Below are 19,510 nucleotides of genomic sequence, written 5' to 3'. Positions count from 1 at the left end.
AGGGTCATGGGGCAATAAGGGGGGGGAGACCAGGGAGATGGGGGCAAATAAGGGGGGAGGGCAGATAAAGGGAGGGGGTAACGGGACCAAGAAAGGACCTTGTCCGTCCTATTCTACCCCTCCTCCCCCCCAGGACAGGTGAGATGCTGGGATGGAGGGCAGAAGGTGCCCGGCCCCCTGTAGCCGTGGGGCTGGGTCAGTCCCCTACACACAGACGAGGCCAGAGGGATCCCCCCACCCCGAGCTGAGGCTGAGGCTGGGGGGAGGAGATGGGGCAAGCGGTGGGTGAGAAGAGGCTCTGCCCCCCAAGTCAGCAGGCAGGGGCACGGGGCACTGTCTGGTGGGCGAGTCCCTGCTAGGGCTGGGGGGCCAGGCAGCCAAGGGCACCGGGGAGAGGGCCCCAGCAATGGCTGTATTTCAGGGCAGGGGGCATGGTGTGGGAGGGCGCCCCCTGCTGTGTCCCTGCCCTATAGCACCCACTAGTGCCACCCTGGGGCCAGCCCTGCCTGCCAGGAGAGAGGGCCCCCTGCTGAACTCGCCACCCCACCCACCCCGGAACCAGATCCATATGCCCACCCCCCACAGGGGATCCCGGCTCTGTGGGCCCCAAATTGCCCCCCATTGCCCCACACCGTTTTCTCTGCCCCCCCCCCCCAACACAGACAGACACAATAGGACCCCACGGCAAAGTAACTCCAAATTTTATTAAAAGGAGGGCGGGGGGCACGCAGCTTCCCGCGGGGACATTTAAAACAGGCCGTGCCGGGGCATCCCCCGGCCCCCTGGCAGGAAAGGAGAGGCGGGCAGGGACCCGCTGCCCCTCTGGGCATGAGGGGGGCTAGCCCAACAGCTGGGAAGGCAGCCAGCGAAAGGGCCAACTGGGGAGGGGGTCCTGGAGCCAGATCCCCCCAGCTGGGAAACCAGCCAGGGACTGGCAGCAGCACCTTTATCTACAGGCCCGAGAGGGCGTGTCGGCCCCGTGCCCCCTGCCCGGGACCGGCCGAGGGGGGGCAGCACCGAGGAGGCGAGGACTGGCCCCATTCCCCACCCCGGCCGAGGGATGAAAGAGGCCGCGGGGCAGGGCTAGTTGGCAGGGGTGGGGTTGAAGACGGGCGGCAGCACCCGGCGGGAGTGGGCCTTCACCCAGGGGTGCTCCAGGACGGCCTGCAGCGGCAGCCGCTCGGCGGGGTTATGGCGCAGCAGCTTGGAGATCAGGTCCCGGGAGCCTTCCGACATGAACGGCGGGAACTGCAGATCCACCTGCCGGGGGCACGCAGAGTCAGAGAGCCCAGACGCCTGGGGTCGAGCCCCGACTCGGGGAGTGGGCCTCGGGGTTAGAGCAGGAGGGGCTGGCAGCCAGGACTCCTGGGTTCTCTTCTCTGCCGTGGGAACTAGGGGAGGATGCTCCTTTGCGCCCGTCTTCCAACTTGGAGCTAGGGTAACGCCCTCAGCAAGAGCACAGATCATCCCAGACTTGGGGGACCCCTCATAGGGATGCCAAAGGGCTAGTGGCCCCCTGGCGGCCAAAGCCCACAGCAGCAGCCTTAGGGTGATGGGGGATTGCCTGTGCGGCCCCCCACAATGTGCCATGAATTATTCTGCCACATCTCTTTGGGGCAGGGCAGCTGGTTACTCAGGGACCCCGCGCCGAGATGCGGCCAGCTCTGGGGCAGGGCGGCTGGTTACTCAGGGACCCCTCGCCCGGCGCCGAGATGCAGCCAGCTCTGGGGCGGGGCAGCTGGTTACTCAGGGACCCCTCGCCCGGCGCCGAGATGCGGCCAGCTCTGGGACGGGGCGGCTGGTTACTCAGGGACCCCTCGCCCGGCGCCGAGATGCGGCCAGCTCTGGGACGGGGCGGCTGGTTACTCAGGGACCCCTCGCCCGGCGCCGAGATGCGGCCAGCTCTGGGACGGGGCGGCTGGTTACTCAGGGACCCCTCGCCCGGCGCCGAGATGCGGCCAGCTCTGGGGCGGGGCGGCTGGTTTCACGGGGACCCTGTCCCGGCGCCGAGATGCGGCCAGCTCTGGGGTGGGGCGGCCGGTGACAGGGGGACCCCTCGCCCGGCGCCGAGATGCGGCCAGCTCTGGGGCGGGGCGGCTGGTTACTCAGGGACCCCTCGCCCGGCGCCGAGATGCGGCCAGCTCTGGGGTGGGGCGGCTGGTTACTCAGGGACCCCTCGCCCGGCGCCGAGATGCGGCCAGCTCTGGGGTGGGGCGGCTGGTTACACAGGGACCCCGTACCGGCGCCCAGATGCGGCCAGCTCTGGGGTGGGGCGGCTGGTTACACGGGGACCCCGTACCGGCGCCGAGATGCGGCCAGCTCTGGGGTGGGGCGGCTGGTTACACGGGGACCCCGTCCTGGTGCCGAGATGCGGCCAGCTCTGGGGTGGGGCGGCTGGTGACACAGGGACCCCTCGCCCGGCGCCGAGATGCGGCCAGCTCTGGGGCAGGGCGGCTGGTTACTCAGGGACCCCTCGCCCGGCGCCGAGATGCGGCCAGCTCTGGGGCAGGGCGGCTGGTTACTCAGGGACCCCTCGCCCGGCGCCGAGATGCGGCCAGCTCTGGGGCGGGGCGGCTGGTTACTCAGGGACCCCTCGCCCGGCGCCGAGATGCGGCCAGCTCTGGGACGGGGCGGCTGGTTACTCAGGGACCCCTCGCCCGGCGCCGAGATGCGGCCAGCTCTGGGGCGGGGCGGCTGGTTACTCAGGGACCCCTCGCCCGGCGCCGAGATGCGGCCAGCTCTGGGGCGGGGCGGCGGGTTACTCAGGGACCCCTCGCCCGGCGCCGAGAGGCGGCCAGCTCTGGGACGGGGCGGCTGGTTACTCAGGGACCCCTCGCCCGGCGCCGAGATGCGGCCAGCTCTGGGGCAGGGCGGCTGGTTACTCAGGGACCCCTCGCCCGGCGCCGAGATGCGGCCAGCTCTGGGGCGGGGCGGCTGGTTACTCAGGGACCCCTCGCCCGGCGCCGAGATGCGGCCAGCTCTGGGGCGGGGCGGCTGGTTACTCAGGGACCCCTCGCCCGGCGCCGAGATGCGGCCAGCTCTGGGGCGGGGCGGCCCTGTCTCACCTTGGTGATGCGGCGATATGTCTCCGTGTGGGTGGAGCTCTCGAAGGGCGGCTGCCCCACCAGGAGCTCATAGCACAAGACCCCGATGCACCACAGATCCACCTTCTCGTCATGCGTCTTGCCCTCGATCATCTCGGGGGGCAAGTAATCCAGCGTGCCGCACATGGTCCTCCTCCTGCGGGGGAGCGGTGCGGGGTGAGCGCCACGCTGAGGACGGGGCAGGGACCCCCCCCCCGCCCCCGGCCGGCTCTCACCTGAGCGAGGGCGCGTGCACGGACCAGCCGAAGTCGGCGATCTTGAGCTCGCCCTTTAGGCCCATGAGGAGGTTCTCCGGCTTGATGTCGCGGTGGATCACCTTCTTGGCGTGGCAGTAAATGAGCGCGTCAGCGAGCTCCTCCATGAGCTGTGGGGCAGAGCGCGGGCTGTCAGGGGGCTGGGCCGGCCGAAACCCCCCATTTCCCCTCTGAAATCCACGCTTTTAAAAAACACTGGGGGGTGGGTGGAAGGCCTTTGAAACAAGGAAAATACCCACTTGTTTCCACCTGCCCCCTTCTTACTGCCCCTGAAAAACGGGGGCGCACAGGTTAAAAATAAACGTTAGGGGGAAAATGTCACTTAGTTCCTCTGCCTGTACCGGAAAAAGCTCAACCATATTCTACTCCCCACAGCACAGCGCCCCTTAGTGCCGCCCTGGGGCCAGCCCTGCCTGCCAGGGGAGAGCGCCCCCTGCTCAGCCCCCCAGTCCTGCCCCACAGCATCCCCTAGTGCCACGCTGGGGCCAGTCTGCTGATTGGGAAACTGAGGCAATAGAGAGGGGAAGTGACTTGCAGAAGGGCACCTAGGAGGCCAGGAGCAGAGCTGCCATTAGTCCCCATTCCCCCCTGAACCAGGAAAAGAACCCAGGAGTCCTGGCTCCCAGCCCCCCTTGCTCTATCCATTAGCCCCCACTCCCCTCCCAGAGCTGGGGAGAGAACCCAGGAGTCCTGGCTCCCAGCCCCGCTGCTCTAACCCACCAGCCCCCACTCCCCTCCCAGAGCCGGGGAGAGAACCCAGGACTCCTGGCTCCCAGCCCCCTTGCTCTAACCATTAGACCGCACACCCCTCTCAGAACCTGGCAGAGAACCCAGGCGTCCTGACTCCCAGCCAGCGATCTACCCACTAGACCATGCCGCCCTCACAGCCAAGGTGGAGATGGCACGTGCCAGGCCTGTATCTAACAGGGGGCTGCAGCCCAGGTGCTCTGAGCTGGGAATGGCGCCCCCATCTGCCCTGGCCTGGGGGGCGCTGCGCCTGCCGGACCCCCGCACGCTCACCGTGGCGGTCTTCTGCTCGTTGAACTGCCGGCATTTCTGCAGCTCCTTGTAGAGCTCGCCGCGGGGCGCGTACTCCAGGATCAGGTACACCCGCTTCTTGTCGTGGAAGTAATTATAGAGGCGCAGGATGTTGGGGTGTCTGCGGGCCAAAGGCGGGGGGGGCAGTCAGAGCCGGGCCTGAGCAGGGAGAGAGTGCCCCCCACCCCGCAGCACAGTGACCCCTAGGGAGCCCCCCGCCCCGCTCCCTGCAGCACAGCAGCCCCTGGCGCCACCCCGGGGTCAGCCCCCCCTCCCAGGGGCTAGCACCCCCCACCCCTTTTAGAAGCCCGGGACCCTTTGCAGCATCCCAGCTACAAGGCTACTCTGGGAGGGCTGGAGTCAGACCACCTAGGGCCAGGGCAGCTGGGGTGGGGGGTCTCCCCTCCCAATGGGGGCGCCAGCACTCATCCCTGCCCCAGATCCCCCCGCCAGAGAGACCCCCACATGCACGGCCTGGGACATCGGTTACTGGGGGGGGGTGTCGTGGGGGTGCCCCAGTGCAGGACAGCCCCCGGGACACCCCCACTCCTCTCTGCTTCCCGATCTCCGGGGTCCCTTATCTCCACGCCAGGCTTCGGGGGGCCCCCCACCAATCCCTTCCCAGGGTCGAGCCCCCAGCCAGGACCCTGCCCCACACGGCCTGCGGGGGGGCAGGGCTCCGTGCCCAGCCATTTCGGGTCCCCCCCGCCCGCGCCCGTCCCCACCCACTGGAGATGGGACTGGATCTCGATCTCCCGCCGCAGCTGGTGCTCCACGCCCTCCTTCTCCATCTGCGACTTGAAGAGCACCTTGAGCGCCACGATGAACCGGGACGCCCGCTCCCGGGCCAGGTACACGTTCCCGAACTTCCCCTTGCCCAGCGGGCGCCCGATCTCAAAGTCATTGATGGTAAAGACTCGCCTGGGGGGGGACGGGGTTAGAGTCGGGGGGTGCAGAACAAGGGGTGCCAAGGGACAGCAGGGGATTTGCATGCCCTCAGATCCCCCTCCCCCCCCAACCCTCCCCCTGGGACTTGGCTGCCCCACATCCCCCCCTCCCTGCTTCCCAGGCAGCCCTTCCCCCACAGGGCCTGGCCGCCCCAGATCCCCCCTCCCACCCACAGGGCCTGGCCACCCCAGATTCCCCCCTCCTCCTGGGCAGACCTCCCCGCAAAGGGCCCAGCCACCCCAGATCCCCCCTGGCCACCCCAGATCCCTGGATACCACTCGCCCCACATACCCCTCCCGTCTGGGGAGCCCTGCCCCCGGGGCCCAGCCACCCCACATCCCCCCTCCCCCACCAGAGCCTGGCCGTCCCAGAAACCTGCCCCCCAACCCGGGGCCGGCTGCCCCAGAAACTCCCCTCCCCGCGGCAGCCCTTCCCCAGGGCCCGGCTGCCCTAGATCTCCCCTCCCCCTGGTAGCCCCCCCCAGCAGCGCTCCCCCAGGGCCCCGCCACCCCAAATCCCCTCCCCTGGCCCCAGATCTCCCTAGCCCAGACAGCAGATCTCCAGGGAACCGCCTGGATCGGGGTGAGGGGGATGTCAGCCAGGACGGGCAGCCCCAAAGCAAGGGCTCTCCCCTCCACAGGAGCCAGATCTCAGAGCTCTCTAAGGGAAAGTGCCACCTTGGCCCCCCACCCCAGCCCCCGCAGAGGCACTCACTGTGGGGTGGGCTGAGCCGCCTGGGGACCGGAGCTGGGTTCAGCGGGCACCCTGCCCGGGACAGCTGCGGAGAGGGAGAGAGAGTCACATCCTGGCATTCCCCGTTGCACCGTGCCCACCCTCCCCAAAGTCAGGTCCCGGCGGGCCGCCCACAGCTCCCGGCTGAGCTAGACGACGTCCCGTCAGAGTGCGGGCAATGCCCCATCCGCCATCTCTGGCCTGGGCAAGCCAGGTCGGGCTGGCTGATCGAATGGGCCCTACTGGACGGTCGGAAATCCCCACTCCGTGTTTCTCCCCCATTCTTAGCTCCTAGACCCATAGATTTAGGCCAAAAAGGACCCCGAGATCACCTGCTCTGCCTTCCTGTCTAATGCAGGCCTCAAAACTGCCCTGAATTAACGCCTGGCCGAGCCTGAGCAGATCTGTCGGGGGGGGGGATGGGGAGCACAGATCCTCCCTCCCCCTGAGTGTACCCCCAGCCTCCAACCTGCCCCTCCTTACCTGGCTTCTGGATGCTGGAGGACTTCAGGATAATCTTATTGGCGCTGGCCATGGCTCTCTGCGCCAGCAGCGACTCGGAGGGGGTGCCACTGGGCATGTAGGGATCCTTTCGGGGGACTCGCTGGGGGCCTGGCCCGTTCAGCACCCCATACTGCGGGGGGTGGGGGGGTGGGGAGAGAGAAACCGAGGGTTACAGGCAGGCACTGGAGGTTTTAGAAGGTTTTTGACCTTAGAAGTTTTTAAGGTCAGGCTTGACAAAGCCCTGGCTGGGATGCTTTAGTTGGGATTGGTCCTGCTCTGGGCAGGGGGTTGGACTAGATGGCCTCCAGAGGTCCCTTCCAAGTCTGTTATTCTATGATTCTCCAGGACCCAGCCTCAAAAGAAATCCTAGAACAGATCTGTTAGAAAACCAGCCCATCTCGAGTTGGAAATGGTCAGTGATGGAGAATCCCCATTGTCAAATATCGGTTCCCCGTGTAGATATTTAGAGACTTCACCCCTTCACCTTCTGTTTGGTAAGCGAAATAGATCAACCTACTGGCGTCTCTCACCCCAAGGCCGGTTTTCTCCCCCTTTAATCGTTCTCGGGGCTCTTCTCTGACCGCTCTCCAATTTATCAGCATCCACCCCAAGTGGACTCAGGATCCCAGCAGTGGCCGCACCAGGGCCAAAACCAGAGGTCAAGTCACCTCTGCGCTCCTACTCGAGATTCCCCTGTTTATACACATCAGGGTCATGCTGGGAGCTCACGTTCAGCTGATTATCCACACCCTCCTCCCACAAATCTTTTTCTGATTCCCCCAACCTGTAAGTGTGGCCCACATCCGATGTTCCTAGACCTCTCCATTTACACTTAGCCACGTTAAACACACATCGGTCGCTTGCACCCAGTTTACTCAATCGCTCGGAATCAGGGCCCTGTCGTCTTCCTTATTTATCACTAGTCTGTGGCAGCTGGCCACCGCTCCTGTACCTTAGCTAGGTGCTGCAGGTGCTGAGTGGGGGCTTTCACTTTGGCTCAGCACCTGGCATGGGGGGGGCACCTGATCTTGGACAGGGGAGTCCGCATGGTGCCCTGATCTCGGGGGGAGAAAGGGTCCCCGGCGGCACCCGCGTGGGGGCCTCGATCTCGGGCGGGGGGAAGATGGTTTTGTGCAGTGCCCTGGGGGGTGGGGGTGTGTCCGATCTCAGGCGGGGGAAGAGGGTTTTGTGCAGTGCTTGGCACGACGGAATCCCTCCCACCATAGGCCCGCAAGCTCAGCTCACCTTGGCCAGGCTGATGCTGGTACCAGGGGTCACATTCTCCTTGTAGGCCATTCTGTGGGGAGAAGCAGACACAGCGTCAGCACCAGCCCGTGGTCGCCCGGAATCCCCAACCGAGACTGCCTGCCCGCGGAGACCCTGATCACCAGAGGGCCCTGGATCGGGAGAGGGGAAATCCCCACGAGACACCAGGATCCCCGCTTTACAGAAGAGATCAGAGCGATTCAGGGTCACTCGGGGAGTCGGGAGTCAAGTGCCAGCCCAGTGCCCTAACCACTAGCCCAGCCTTCCCCTGCTAAACCGACTGAACTCCTGGCGTCTCTCACTTCCAGACCGGTTACTAGTCCTTGAATCATTCTTATGGATCTTTTCTGTCCCCTCTCCAATTAACCCATGTCCCTCTGGAGTTTAGCTGTATTAAAGCACGTATTTCGCGTGCATCCAGGTCACCAAGCGATCCAGAGTGCCCTGTATCAGTGACCCGACCTGTTCGTTATTCACCACGCCCCCAGCTGTCAGGTCACCTCCAGGCTGTAGCGGGGACGATTTGCTGTTTTCTTCCAGGCCACTGAGGAAGATGTTAAATAGCCCCGATCCCAGTGGGACCCCACTGGAAACAGACCGGCTGTTTGAATCAGCCACGTCAGCACACCCCAGGGGACCTGCCGCACAGAGACAGTTGCTCCCGCGGGACCAATTTGGGGAGGGAATGATTAACCCTCCTTTATGACAAAGGCTGGAAAATTGATTTCCTCCCCCAAAATAAGCTAATTCAGCTTCCCCCGCCCCCACCCCGGCGTTTGCCAGAGGTCTCTGTGGAGGACCAGAGACGCGGACTGGGGATCACCCAAATCTGAAGGGAAACTTTAACACAGAAGTTTTTCCTCCCAGCTGTTTGACAGGTGTTGGAGTGACATAGCTGTGCTGGAGACGCAATGCTCCAGCTCCCCCAATGCTTGGCCTTCCAGGAGCCGAGTGCTTCCCGTGCCTTGACTTCTCTTACCGGCCCTGCCAGCTGAGGGCTTGTTCTCCCATTTTACAGAGGGAGAGCAGAGGCACCGAGGCAGCAATGTGTTGTGTCACATAGTGCCTGGTGTGTTCACAGCCCAGCTCCCCGCGACTCCAGCTGCAAGCACGCGGCCGGCTGCTCACTTTGGGCACCCAGAAACGGAGGAAGACCATCTGGAAAGCATTTGGTGTAAGTGGCCAACGTCTCCCGGGGAACGCCGTGACACAGACAAGGGCAGAATCCCGCTCCCCAGGAACAGCAAAAGCCACGTCCCTGATACCACGGCCGTGATCCCCGCCAGATTTCAAGTCCCTGCTCCAAAGCTGGGGGGGGGGGGGGGGGGGTGCGCTGGAGCGCCTCAAAGAAAGTCCTAAGAATTTCACACGGGGAAAATGCCATATTTTGTTCCTATCTTCGTTCTCAGAAATGGCTGAGCTATTTTGGCTGAAATTGTCTCCCAAAAGTCAGCCTGAGGCAAAGACCTGGACTGGACCATTTAATGCAAACAGTTAAAAGTTTGCCAAAGTTATAAGTAGGCCTGGCAGAAGTTTTTGTTTGTTTGTTTTAATTTCAATGGATAATATCAATATTTATTTTGAAGCACTTCCCCCCAGTGTTTGCATATTTAAATCCCAGCTGTGCAAAATGATGGTTTCAAGCATTTTGCCCCCAAATGTTTTTCATTTTAAATTTTCCACAGTCACAGGAAATTAGCGGGCATCAATTATTTAACGACCAGACAGATTGGAAAAGTGAAAGCTTTGCGATCGTTAAACCACAGAATGTCTATATCACGTGCCAAAATACAAAGCAAAGACCCTTAAATCAAACTAATAAGCTCTCAAGCAGCATTCTTCTTACTTTGCCTGTCAGTTTCGATTGTTACGCATGGAAGTATTTTTCATCAGTTTATTGCGGGCGGTGAAATCAACATTCACCCATAAAAATCTAACCTGTCCAAGTCTAGTTACAAGCAAACCAAAACAGGGCGTCTCTAATAAGCGTTTGGGTTCAATTCACTCCTTTGCTTATAGTGAAAACCATCTTGCCTGCATAACCAACGCCAACAGTCAGGCCCTCGGCAGCTTTCCTCACAGAACTGCAAAGGTTTTCATTTTGCACAGTATGTTATTTTGGGTCTTGTTAAAACCTCGACCGGTTCCCCCCACCCAGACAGCAATGGGGTTTTTACAGGGTGAGGATAACAGAACTCAGCCCAGGTCAAGCAGAGCCGGGGGGGGGAGAGAGGTTTTTTCTTAAAACCGTTCAGATTTTCCAAAAAAATGTGCATCAGTGACTCTACCAGAAAGGAGAAGATCTCTCTGGCTGACGAGAATCATTGAAATAGATTGATGAAACAGCTGGAAACCCACGGGAACGCTTAACTCAATGGCGCCCAGCAATACCCTGCTGCGGAACAAGCCCCCACTCTTCCCCAAAGCCTGCTCTAATCTGGAGGTGGGGCGGCGGGGAAGGAAAGACGGGGCCCTGGCCTGGGGGGAAGCGGGACTGTTCTTAATGTTTCCTCTGAATAGTGTGGGGGTGCCTCAGTTTCCCCTAGACAGTTCTTACGTATTTAGGGGGTGGGATAAGGGTGTATGATCATTGCAGAGCCCCAGAGGGCAGGTGTGTGCAGGGGTCTGGACACAAAGAATGGCCGACACCCTGTTTCCTGGCAACTGATGGCCTGGGCCCTTCCCCCTGCAAGGTGAGAGCTAAAGGGCTGGAGAACAAAGCCCAGAGGAGGAGGGGCTGGAGGGGGAGTCAGTTTGGGGCTGGCTGGGGACATGGAGAGAAGGGCAGACGTGGTTGTCTGGCTCGCTGCCCCCCAAAATGGACCGAGCTGAGGGGTCCTGTTCTCTGCACCTATAAGCTCTGTTTTAGACCATGTTCCTGTCGTCTAATAAACCTTCTGTTTTACTGGCTGGCTGAGAGTCACGTCTGACTGCGGAGTTGGGGGGCAGGACCCTCTGGCTTCCCCAGGAGCCCCGCCTGGGTGGACTCACTGTGGGAAGCGCACGGAGGGGCAGAGGAGGCTGAATGCTCCGAGGTCAGACCCAGGAAGGTGGAAGCTGTGTGAGCTGTGTGTCCTGCAGACAGGCTGCTTCCAGAAAGGAGACTTCCCCAGAGTCCTGCCTGGCTTCATGGGGAGCAGTTCCAGAGCATCGCCCGGGGACTCCATGACAACTGGTGGTAGCGGTGGGATGTACTGCACCCCGTGGACGGCGCTTCCTGCAGTAAGTGACTGGGGAGCAGTAAAACAAAGGGGGACTGACGAGGACCAGGCATGCTGAAGGCTCAGAGAGGAGCGGTTTCGGGGGGCGGTTAACCCCTGGGAGTGTGTGACCAGCGAGAAGGACTGTGCAGTAATGGGGTCCCCCTGAGGACTGCGGTGAGCAGTCTCAGGGGCGGAGGAGCCTGTGGCTTGGCCCTGGGAGAGAGAAGGACTTTTGCAGTAACAGGGTTCCCCTGGGGATTGCAGCGAGCGGTCCAAGGGGCGGAGGAGTCTGCAGCTCGACCCTGGCAAAGAGGTGGTGACCTCGAGAAGGGCTGGCTCACTAGGGGTTCTCCCTGGAAACCGTGGGGAGCTGACAGCACACAGGCCTGTGAGTCCACAGCAACCTGGGAACAACGGAGTGATGGCCTGTCACCATCTCCTTAAGAAGGACATTGCAAAGGACAAACAGAGGGTTACACATTGGAAAGTTCACCAAAGCACAATTAATCGTGCAGCTGGAGGAGGATGATCCCTCTAAGGAGCAGATTCCTGACCCCAAATGGGGCTATAGCAGGATCTGGGAGCAGCTGGAGTGGTAGCCAGGCATCCCTAAGACTCCTGTCCCCGACCAGACGGGGGTCTTCATGATCGGGTTCCCCATCGGGGGATCGGAGACAGACGGGATTGGAGCTGAGTCTGAGAGAGCAAGTTTCCTGGGGTCAAGCCCCGCCCCAGTGAGAACGGAAGGTGATGGTCAATGGGGAGACATTCCTGGGACGGCGAGATCCTGGGACAGAGAGATGTTCCCCGCCCCCCTGCACACCGGAGAGGGGGGCTCAGGGGGCTCATGCTGGCTCTGATACAGCGAGGAAAGCAGCGAGCTTGCTGCCTACCCCCACTGGGACAGCAAGGGCAGCGCTGAGCACAGGGGGAGCTGAGACCCCAGCTGAGTGGGGGGAGACACAGGCAGGGCAGGGGATCTGTTGGGAGTGGCAAGGTGCTTGGTAAGGAAAGTTTAGATGAGCCTAGGCAGCCTTGTGAGTTGATGGCTTTGTCTAGTCAGCAGGGTGGGAAGGCGAGGAGAGTGGAAGATGAGTGTCCCTGGACCTTACCTGTTACCTGGGTGGAGAACTGTGACAGTGAAGGAAACGTGCCTGTGTCTGCCAGGGGTATTGACTTGCCTATGGAGGGAGCTACCCCAGACTCCAAGCAGTTGTCTGTGACCAGCCCTGTGTGCTGGGACAAGGGGAAAGAGATCCCAAGCTGGGTGTCTGGGAAAGGAGAAAGTGTGTCCAGCTCTTCTTTGTCTGTAGAGTAGACAGAAGGGGCCTTTCAGCTTGTGATGGTTGAGGGTCGTGCAGTTGTCTCAGAGTTGGTTCTGGATTCAGCTAAAGCCCAGGAAGGGAATGGTCCTAAGTTTGTGTCCGCTAGGGAGAATGGCCCTGTAACTAGGTCGCATCCAGTTAGTGTCTACGTAAAATCCCAGAGACCAGACAATTCTGGTGCTTATATTTTGCCTATTGCTAGTGTGTTGTTCGGAAAGGGTGTAACAACTCTGTTTAATCAGGGTGAGATCCTAGCCAGGGCACAAGGAGAGCAGGAAGGTGATTTGATTGTTTTACCTACTGAGGGTGTGGAAACCTGTCGCAAGAAGGAAAAGATTCCTGAACTTGTGTGTGGCAAAGGGAAGGAGAATGCTTCTAGCCTTTTATCTAGGAAGTCTGCCAGTTTGCCTGAAAGGGGATTGTGTAGGAATCCACCTGATGGGCCAGAGGTAATTCTGGATGTAAGTGAGACCCAGAAAGAGTCTGCTTTTGCTCAGGAAAGTGTTCCTTTAGAGCAAGCCCTCGGTGAAGAGGGTAAGAGCAGAATTTCTGTGAAGGGTGAATTGTTGCATAGAAAAGCTCCTAGGGAAAGGAATCCTCATAGTAGTCTTTGCAAGCAGTTTACTGTCACTGAAGGGTGTGAAAGTGATTTAATCAAGACAGTTTCAGTTCCTAACAGCCAGAAATTTTCTGTTGTGACTGAAGCCACTGACTTCCCTGTTGAAAGATCCAGTGTGGATAGCTTTGAGAAGGTCTCAGATGAAGTGAAAGCTGTTAAGAAAGTTAAACAGTCCTATAACCAAGTGGCTGTGTTTAGCCAGCTTGTTGCGGAGACAAGGTTGTTGAGAAAGGGATGTCTCCATGCTAGTTCTGTAAGTGAACAGTTTGTGGCCCAGGTCAAGATGGGGGCTCTTAACCAAGAGAGCCCGAATTGCAGGCCTCCAGACTGGAGCGCTGGGAGAAGACCCAATCCCAGTTTGACCCCCGGGGGTTTTGGGGTGGCCAAAGGGCACGGGCCGCATAAACCTTCCCACATGTGGCATGCGAGTGCTATCGACCACCCCCGACCTAAGGGAGGGTGCGAAATTGGAAGGGCCTGGTGTAACTCCCACCAAGGAACGGGAGAGATGCTGGGGCATCCATGGGAATGTTGGTGGCTTCGAACTTCCCCAGGTCACCGGCTAAAGTGACCCCGCTCAGTTCAGTCTCGAAGGGGGGAGAGATGTGACGAAGCGTGACTGTTCTTAATGTTTCCTCTGAATAGTGTGGGGGTGCCTCAGTTTCCCCTAGACAGTTCTTAAGTATCTAGGTAGTGGGATAAGGGTGTATGATCGTTGCAGAGCCCTAGAGGGCAGGTGTGTGCAGGGGTCTGGACACAGAGAATGGCTAACATCCTGTTTCCTGGCAACTGATGGCCTGGGCCTTCCCCCCTGCCAGGTGAGAGCTAAAGGGTTGGAGAACAAAGGAATCCGGTGACCTCCTGGCCCAGGAAAGGGACAAAGCCCAGAGGAGGCGGGGCTGGAGGGGGAATCAGTTTGGGGTTGGCTGGGGACATGGAGTGAAGGGCAGACGTGGTTGTCTGGCTCATTGCCCCCCAGAATGGACCCAGCTGAGGGGTCCTGTTCTCTGCACCTACAAGCTCTGTGTTAGACCATGTTCCTGTCGTCTAATAAACCTCTGTTTTACTGGCTGGCTGAGAGTCACGTCTGACTGCGGAGTTGGGGGGCAGGACCCTCTGGCTTCCCCAGGACCCCGCCTGGGTGGACTCGCTGTGGGAAGCGCACGGAGGCGCAGAGGATGCTGAATGCTCCAAGGTCAGGCCCAGGAAGGTGGAAACTCTGTGAGCTGTGTGTCCTGCAGACAGGCTGCTCCCAGAAAGGAGACTTCCCCAGAGTCCTGCCTGGCTTCGTAGGGAGCAGTTCCAGAGCATCGCCCGGGGACTCCGTGACACCCTGGCCTGGGGGGAAGGGGGCACCCGGTCCCTGGCATGGTGCGGAGAATGGAGATACTTACGGGGAGAGCTGCAGGGAGCCCTGAAATAGAGGGGCGACGGGAGGGGGAAGCAGGTAATGGAGGGACAGGAGCTGTGAAGGGCACCACCCTCTCCAACGCATCATCACGGATCTACAACCTATCCTGAAGGACGACCCATCACTCTCACAGATCTTGGGAGACAGGCCAGTCCTTGCTTACAGACAGCCCCCCAACCTGAAGCAAATGCTCACCAGCAGCCACACACCACACAACAGAACCACTAACCCAGGAACCTGTCCTTGCAACAAACCCCATTGCCAACTGTGTCCACATATCTATTCAGGGGACACCATCATAGGGCCTAATCACATCAGCCACACCATCAGAGGCTCGTTCACCTGCACATCCACCAATGTGATATATGCCATCGTGTGCCAGCAATGCCCCTCTGCCGTGTACATTGGCCAAACTGGACAGTCTCTACGTAAAAGAATAAATGGACACAAATCAGACGTCAAGAATTATAACATTCAAAAACCAGTCGGAGAACACTTCGGTCTCTCTGGTCACTCAGTTACAGACCTAAAAGTTGCAATTCTTCAACAGAAAAACTTCAAAAAGAAGACTCCAAGGAGAGACTGCTGAATTGGAATTAATTTGCAAACTGGATACAATTAACTTAGGCTTGAATAAAGACTGGGAGTGGATGTGTCATTACACAAAGTAAAACTATTTTCCCATGTTTATTCCCCCCTCCCCGTTCCTCACATGTTCTTGTCAACTGCTGGAAATGGCCCACCTTGATTATCACTACAAAAGGTCGTCCCGCCCCGTCCCCCCCCTGTGTTTTCCACTGCATGCATCCGATGAAGTGAGCTGTAGCTCACGAAAGCTTATGCTCAAATAAATTTGTTAGTCTCTAAGGTGCCACAAGTACTCCTTTTCTTTTTTCACCCTAGTTATGGGTATTACGACAGTGCTTGGAGATCCCAGCTAAGATCAGGGCCCCATTGTGCCGGCTATACAGGGCCTGCCCTGGGAAGTGTCATCTGAACAGACAGAGGGCAGGAGAGGAAACTGAGGCATGGAGGGTAGGGGGGCATGAGTTCTCAAAGATTACCCAAAGATCCAGGAATAGATCCCCAGCATCCTGACCGCCTCCTCCAGTCTCCTAGCCACTAGCCCACGCTGGCACGACCCCAGGGACTCACAGCACTACACTCCCCTGCTGAATTAGACACCACAGGGAGCAATGCAGGGCTGGAAACCTGCCCAACCAGCTCCCTAACTCCTGCCCCCCCAGAGGCCCCTGCGACAATTAGGATGCAGACCCCCCATGGGGAGAAGAGGGTCTGAACCCCATGGAGTAAGCAACTGAGCCACCTGGTACATCAAGCAACATCCTAGCGAGAGCTGGGCACGGACGGGGCTCAGGAGAAGATGCATTTGGGTCACTAGAAAGCTGAGTTCAATTTGTGTATCCCACTCCCCAATGGGGCCAAGGTGCTGCCCCCCAGCCGGACGAGGGACGCTTCAACCACCCCGGGAAAAGCCAAGCGATGGCCCCATGTCTGGGGGTCCTGTCCAATTGCAAGTTGTCTCAGTGTTTCCCTATTAAAGTTAATAGCCCAGTCACTTGCTTACTCTGTGGCGTACCCCAGGACTCGACTGTCACAGGCCCCAAGCCCACCCCTCAATGCCCCCCAACTCCTGGAGCAGCCCCAACCCCAAAGCACCCCCACTCAGCCCCCTGCACCAGTCCAGAGCCTCCACCTCCATCCCACACATCCCACCCTAGCGAATAGCCCCTGTGCCAGGCTGCCTCAGAGGCCCCCAACCCCACACTCACCCAGCCCAGCCACCTGAGGCCTGCACAGCATCCCAATACCCCAGTTCCCTCCCTGGGTCCTCCACTCCCACCTCTAGCACCAGAGTCCCCTGCTCCCGAACTCACTGACCCCCACCCCTAGAATCTGTCCCCTAGAACTCATCCCAGCCCCTCTCCAAATCCCCAGCCCCAACTCACCCATCCCAGATCCCAGTCCTCCACATACCAGTTAATCCTGAGTCGCCCATCCTACCCATGCTCCACCTGGCTCAAAGACCCCCTCCCATGCCAAAGCCCCCCCCCCAACCTCACATCCCTGTACCTCTGCTCCTCATCCCCATAATCCCGCTGCTCCTCCAGCCTCCCACACCCCAGTCCAGGGCAGTCTGCGGGGTGGGACTGGCAGAAGGGGATGCCAGGGCAGTCTGCAGGGTGGGACTCCCCAAGATGGACTTGGCTGAAAGTCACTGATTTCTGTGCTAACAAGTTCTGTTCTACACTGTGTTTCTGTCGCCTAATAAACCTTCTGTTTTCCTGGCTGGCTGAGAGTCACGTCTGACTGCGGAGTTGGGGGGCAGGACCCTCTGGCTTCCCCAGGACCCCGCCTGGGCGGACTCACTGTGGGAAGCGCACGGAGGGGCAGAGGAGGCTGAATGCTCCGAGGTCAGACCCAGGAAGGTGGAAGCCGTGTGACCTGTGTGTCCTGCAGACAGGCTGTTCACAGAAAGGGGACTGCCCCAGAGTCCTGACTGGCTTCATGGGGAGCAGTTCCAGAGCATCGCCCGGGGACTCCGTGACAGGCCCCCCACTCCTCTATAACCCACTGATCCTCCAGCCCCCATAATCCTACCGTTTCCCCAGAATCCCGTGCTCCTCCAGCCCCCCATAACCCTCCTCTCCCCAGCCCCCACACTCCACAACACCCCCACACACCCTCATAACCCCCCCACACACCCTCATAACCCCCAGCTCCGCTAGCCCCCCAAGCCCCATAACCCCTTAGTCCCCATCCCCATAACCCCCCAGCTCCTCCAGCCCCCCATATCCCCATAACTCCTCAGCTCCTCCAGGCCCCCACGTCCCCATAACCCCTCAGCTCCTCCAGGCCCCCACATCCCCATAACCCCTCAGTCCCCATCCCCAGAACCCCCCAGCTCCTCCAGCCCCCCACTTCCCCATAACCCCTCAGTCTCCATCTCCAGAACCCCCCAGCTCCTCCAGCCCCCCCCCACTTCCCCGTAACCCCTCAGTCCCCATCCCCAGAACCCCCCAGCTCCTCCAGCCCCCCACATCCCCATAACCCCTCAGTCCCCATCCCCAGAACCCCCCAGCTCCTCCAGCCCCCAACATCCCCATAACCCCTCAGCTCCTCCAGCCCCCCCACTTCCCCGTAACCCCCCAGCTCCCCCCACATCCCCAGAACCCCCCAGCTCCTCCAGGCCCCCACATCCCCATAACCCCTCAGTCCCCATCCCCAGAACCCCCCAGCTCCTCCAGCCCCCCACTTCCCCATAACCCCTCAGTCTCCATCTCCAGAACCCCCCAGCTCCTCCAGCCCCCCCCCACTTCCCCGTAACCCCTCAGTCCCCATCCCCAGAACCCCCCAGCTCCTCCAGCCCCCCACATCCCCATAACCCCTCAGTCCCCATCCCCAGAACCCCCCAGCTCCTCCAGCCCCCAACATCCCCATAACCCCTCAGCTCCTCCAGCCCCCCCCACTTCCCCGTAACCCCCCAGCTCCCCCCACATCCCCAGAACCCCCCAGCTCCTCCAGCCCCCCACTTCCCCATAACCCCTCAGTCTCCATCTCCAGAACCCCCCAGCTCCTCCAGCCCCCCACATCCCCATAACCCCTCAGTCCCCATCCCCAGAACCCCCCAGCTCCTCCAGCCCCCCACTTCCCCATAACCCCTCAGTCTCCATCTCCAGAACCCCCCAGCTCCTCCAGCCCCCCCCCACTTCCCCGTAACCCCTCAGTCCCCATCCCCAGAACCCCCCAGCTCCTCCAGCCCCCCACATCCCCATAACCCCTCAGTCCCCATCCCCAGAACCCCCCAGCTCCTCCAGCCCCCAACATCCCCATAACCCCTCAGCTCCTCCAGCCCCCCCACTTCCCCGTAACCCCCCAGCTCCCCCCACATCCCCGTAACCCCCCAGCTCCTCCAGGCCCCCACATCCCCATAACCCCTCAGTCCCCATCCCCAGAACCCCCCAGCTCCTCCAGCCCCCCACATCCCCATAACCCCCCAGCTCCCCCAGGCCCCCACATCCCCGTAACCCCCCAGCTGCTCCAGCCCCCCACATCCCCGTAACCCCCCAGCTCCCCCAGGACCCCACATCCCCGTAACCCCCCAGCTCCCCCACCCCATAACCCCGCGCCCCGCCCCCCCACAGCCCCAGCGCCCCGGCGCTACCTACCCGGGGCTCGCGCGCTCCGCTCGCTCTGCCGAGCCGGCCTCCCGCGGGCGCTGACAGGCCGCGCGCTCTGCGGCCACCAGCCAATCGCGGAGACCGGCGGCGCCCAGCCAGGGGTGAACCGACCAATCAGAGGCCTCAGCTCGCGGTTCAAAAACGCTCCTGGCGGCTCATTGGGCAGGCAGGAAAGGGGAGGGAGGGGCTAGAGTCAGTTGGCCTCGCCCCTCCGGCCCCGCCATTGGCGGCCTCATCCGAAAGACTCCGCCCACCTCCCTGCTATTAGCCACCGCGCCCGACCGACCCCGCCCCCGAGTGTCCGCCTCTTCTGGTCGTTCCCCGCCCTCCGCCCTGCCATTGGAAGACAACCGCGGCCAACCCCACCCACTCAGACTTCCCATTGGCAACCGAGCCCGCCCCTCCAACCATCCCATTGGCCGCCGCGCCCTTCTCTCCATCTGGGACTGCGCCCTCTCATTGGTTGGCACAGCACGCTCTTCACCTCCCGCTCGTTCGCTATTGGCTACCGGGCGTGACCGTCCCCTCATTGGCTCTGCCAGCCGCCTATCCCCGCCCCGGCGAACACACCGTCTGGGTAGGCTCGCGCGAGCGGCGCGGGGGATCGTGAGCTGGGGAGCCTCGTGCTGCTGCTGTGCTTGTGTCTGTTGTAACGTCACTGGGGAGCGGGCGGGGCTCGCGCCGGCGCCGTTAGGATTAAACAGAAAAAAACCGGAAGCTCCTGTCAATCACTCCGTGCTGCGGCCAATCAGAGGAGGGAAGCGTGGCGCCCCCGCCATTTTGTGAGGGGTCCGGCTTCTGCCTGGGAACAGAACGCGGAGACCAGCCAATCACAGAAGGGGGGAGGATAGCCATCTAGTGGAGGGCGGGGCAGGGGAGGCCCCCAGCCAATCAGGGGTGATGA

At 61.1% G+C, this 19,510-nt stretch overlaps 1 protein-coding gene across 4 annotated transcripts; it reads right to left on the bottom strand.

Annotated features, from left to right (window-relative positions):
- Positions 1–683: 683 nt before the first annotated feature.
- On the bottom strand, positions 684–19,325 carry AURKB (aurora kinase B). 4 transcript variants are annotated; one of them, XM_043537184.1, is made up of 9 exons: positions 19,177–19,325; positions 7,826–7,877; positions 6,560–6,710; positions 6,059–6,122; positions 5,126–5,317; positions 4,379–4,517; positions 3,320–3,468; positions 3,066–3,240; positions 684–1,260 (listed from the first exon to the last, which is right to left on the bottom strand). In XM_043537184.1, the coding sequence occupies exons 2-9, from the start codon at positions 7,874–7,876 to the stop codon at positions 1,084–1,086; spliced, it is 1,098 nt and encodes a 365-aa protein (XP_043393119.1). In that variant the 5' UTR covers position 7,877; positions 19,177–19,325; the 3' UTR covers positions 684–1,083. The 4 variants fall into 4 exon arrangements, with proteins under 4 accessions (XP_043393119.1, XP_043393118.1, XP_037743567.1 ...); XM_043537183.1 differs by lacking the exon at positions 19,177–19,325 and adding an exon at positions 19,091–19,167; XM_037887639.2 differs by lacking the exon at positions 19,177–19,325 and adding an exon at positions 18,595–18,758.
- Positions 19,326–19,510: the final 185 nt, after the last annotated feature.

Source organism: Chelonia mydas, chromosome 28 (assembly GCF_015237465.2).
Source record: "Chelonia mydas isolate rCheMyd1 chromosome 28, rCheMyd1.pri.v2, whole genome shotgun sequence".
Lineage (NCBI taxonomy): Eukaryota > Metazoa > Chordata > Testudines > Cheloniidae > Chelonia > Chelonia mydas.
This window is presented reverse-complemented; position numbering and strand designations above follow the sequence as displayed.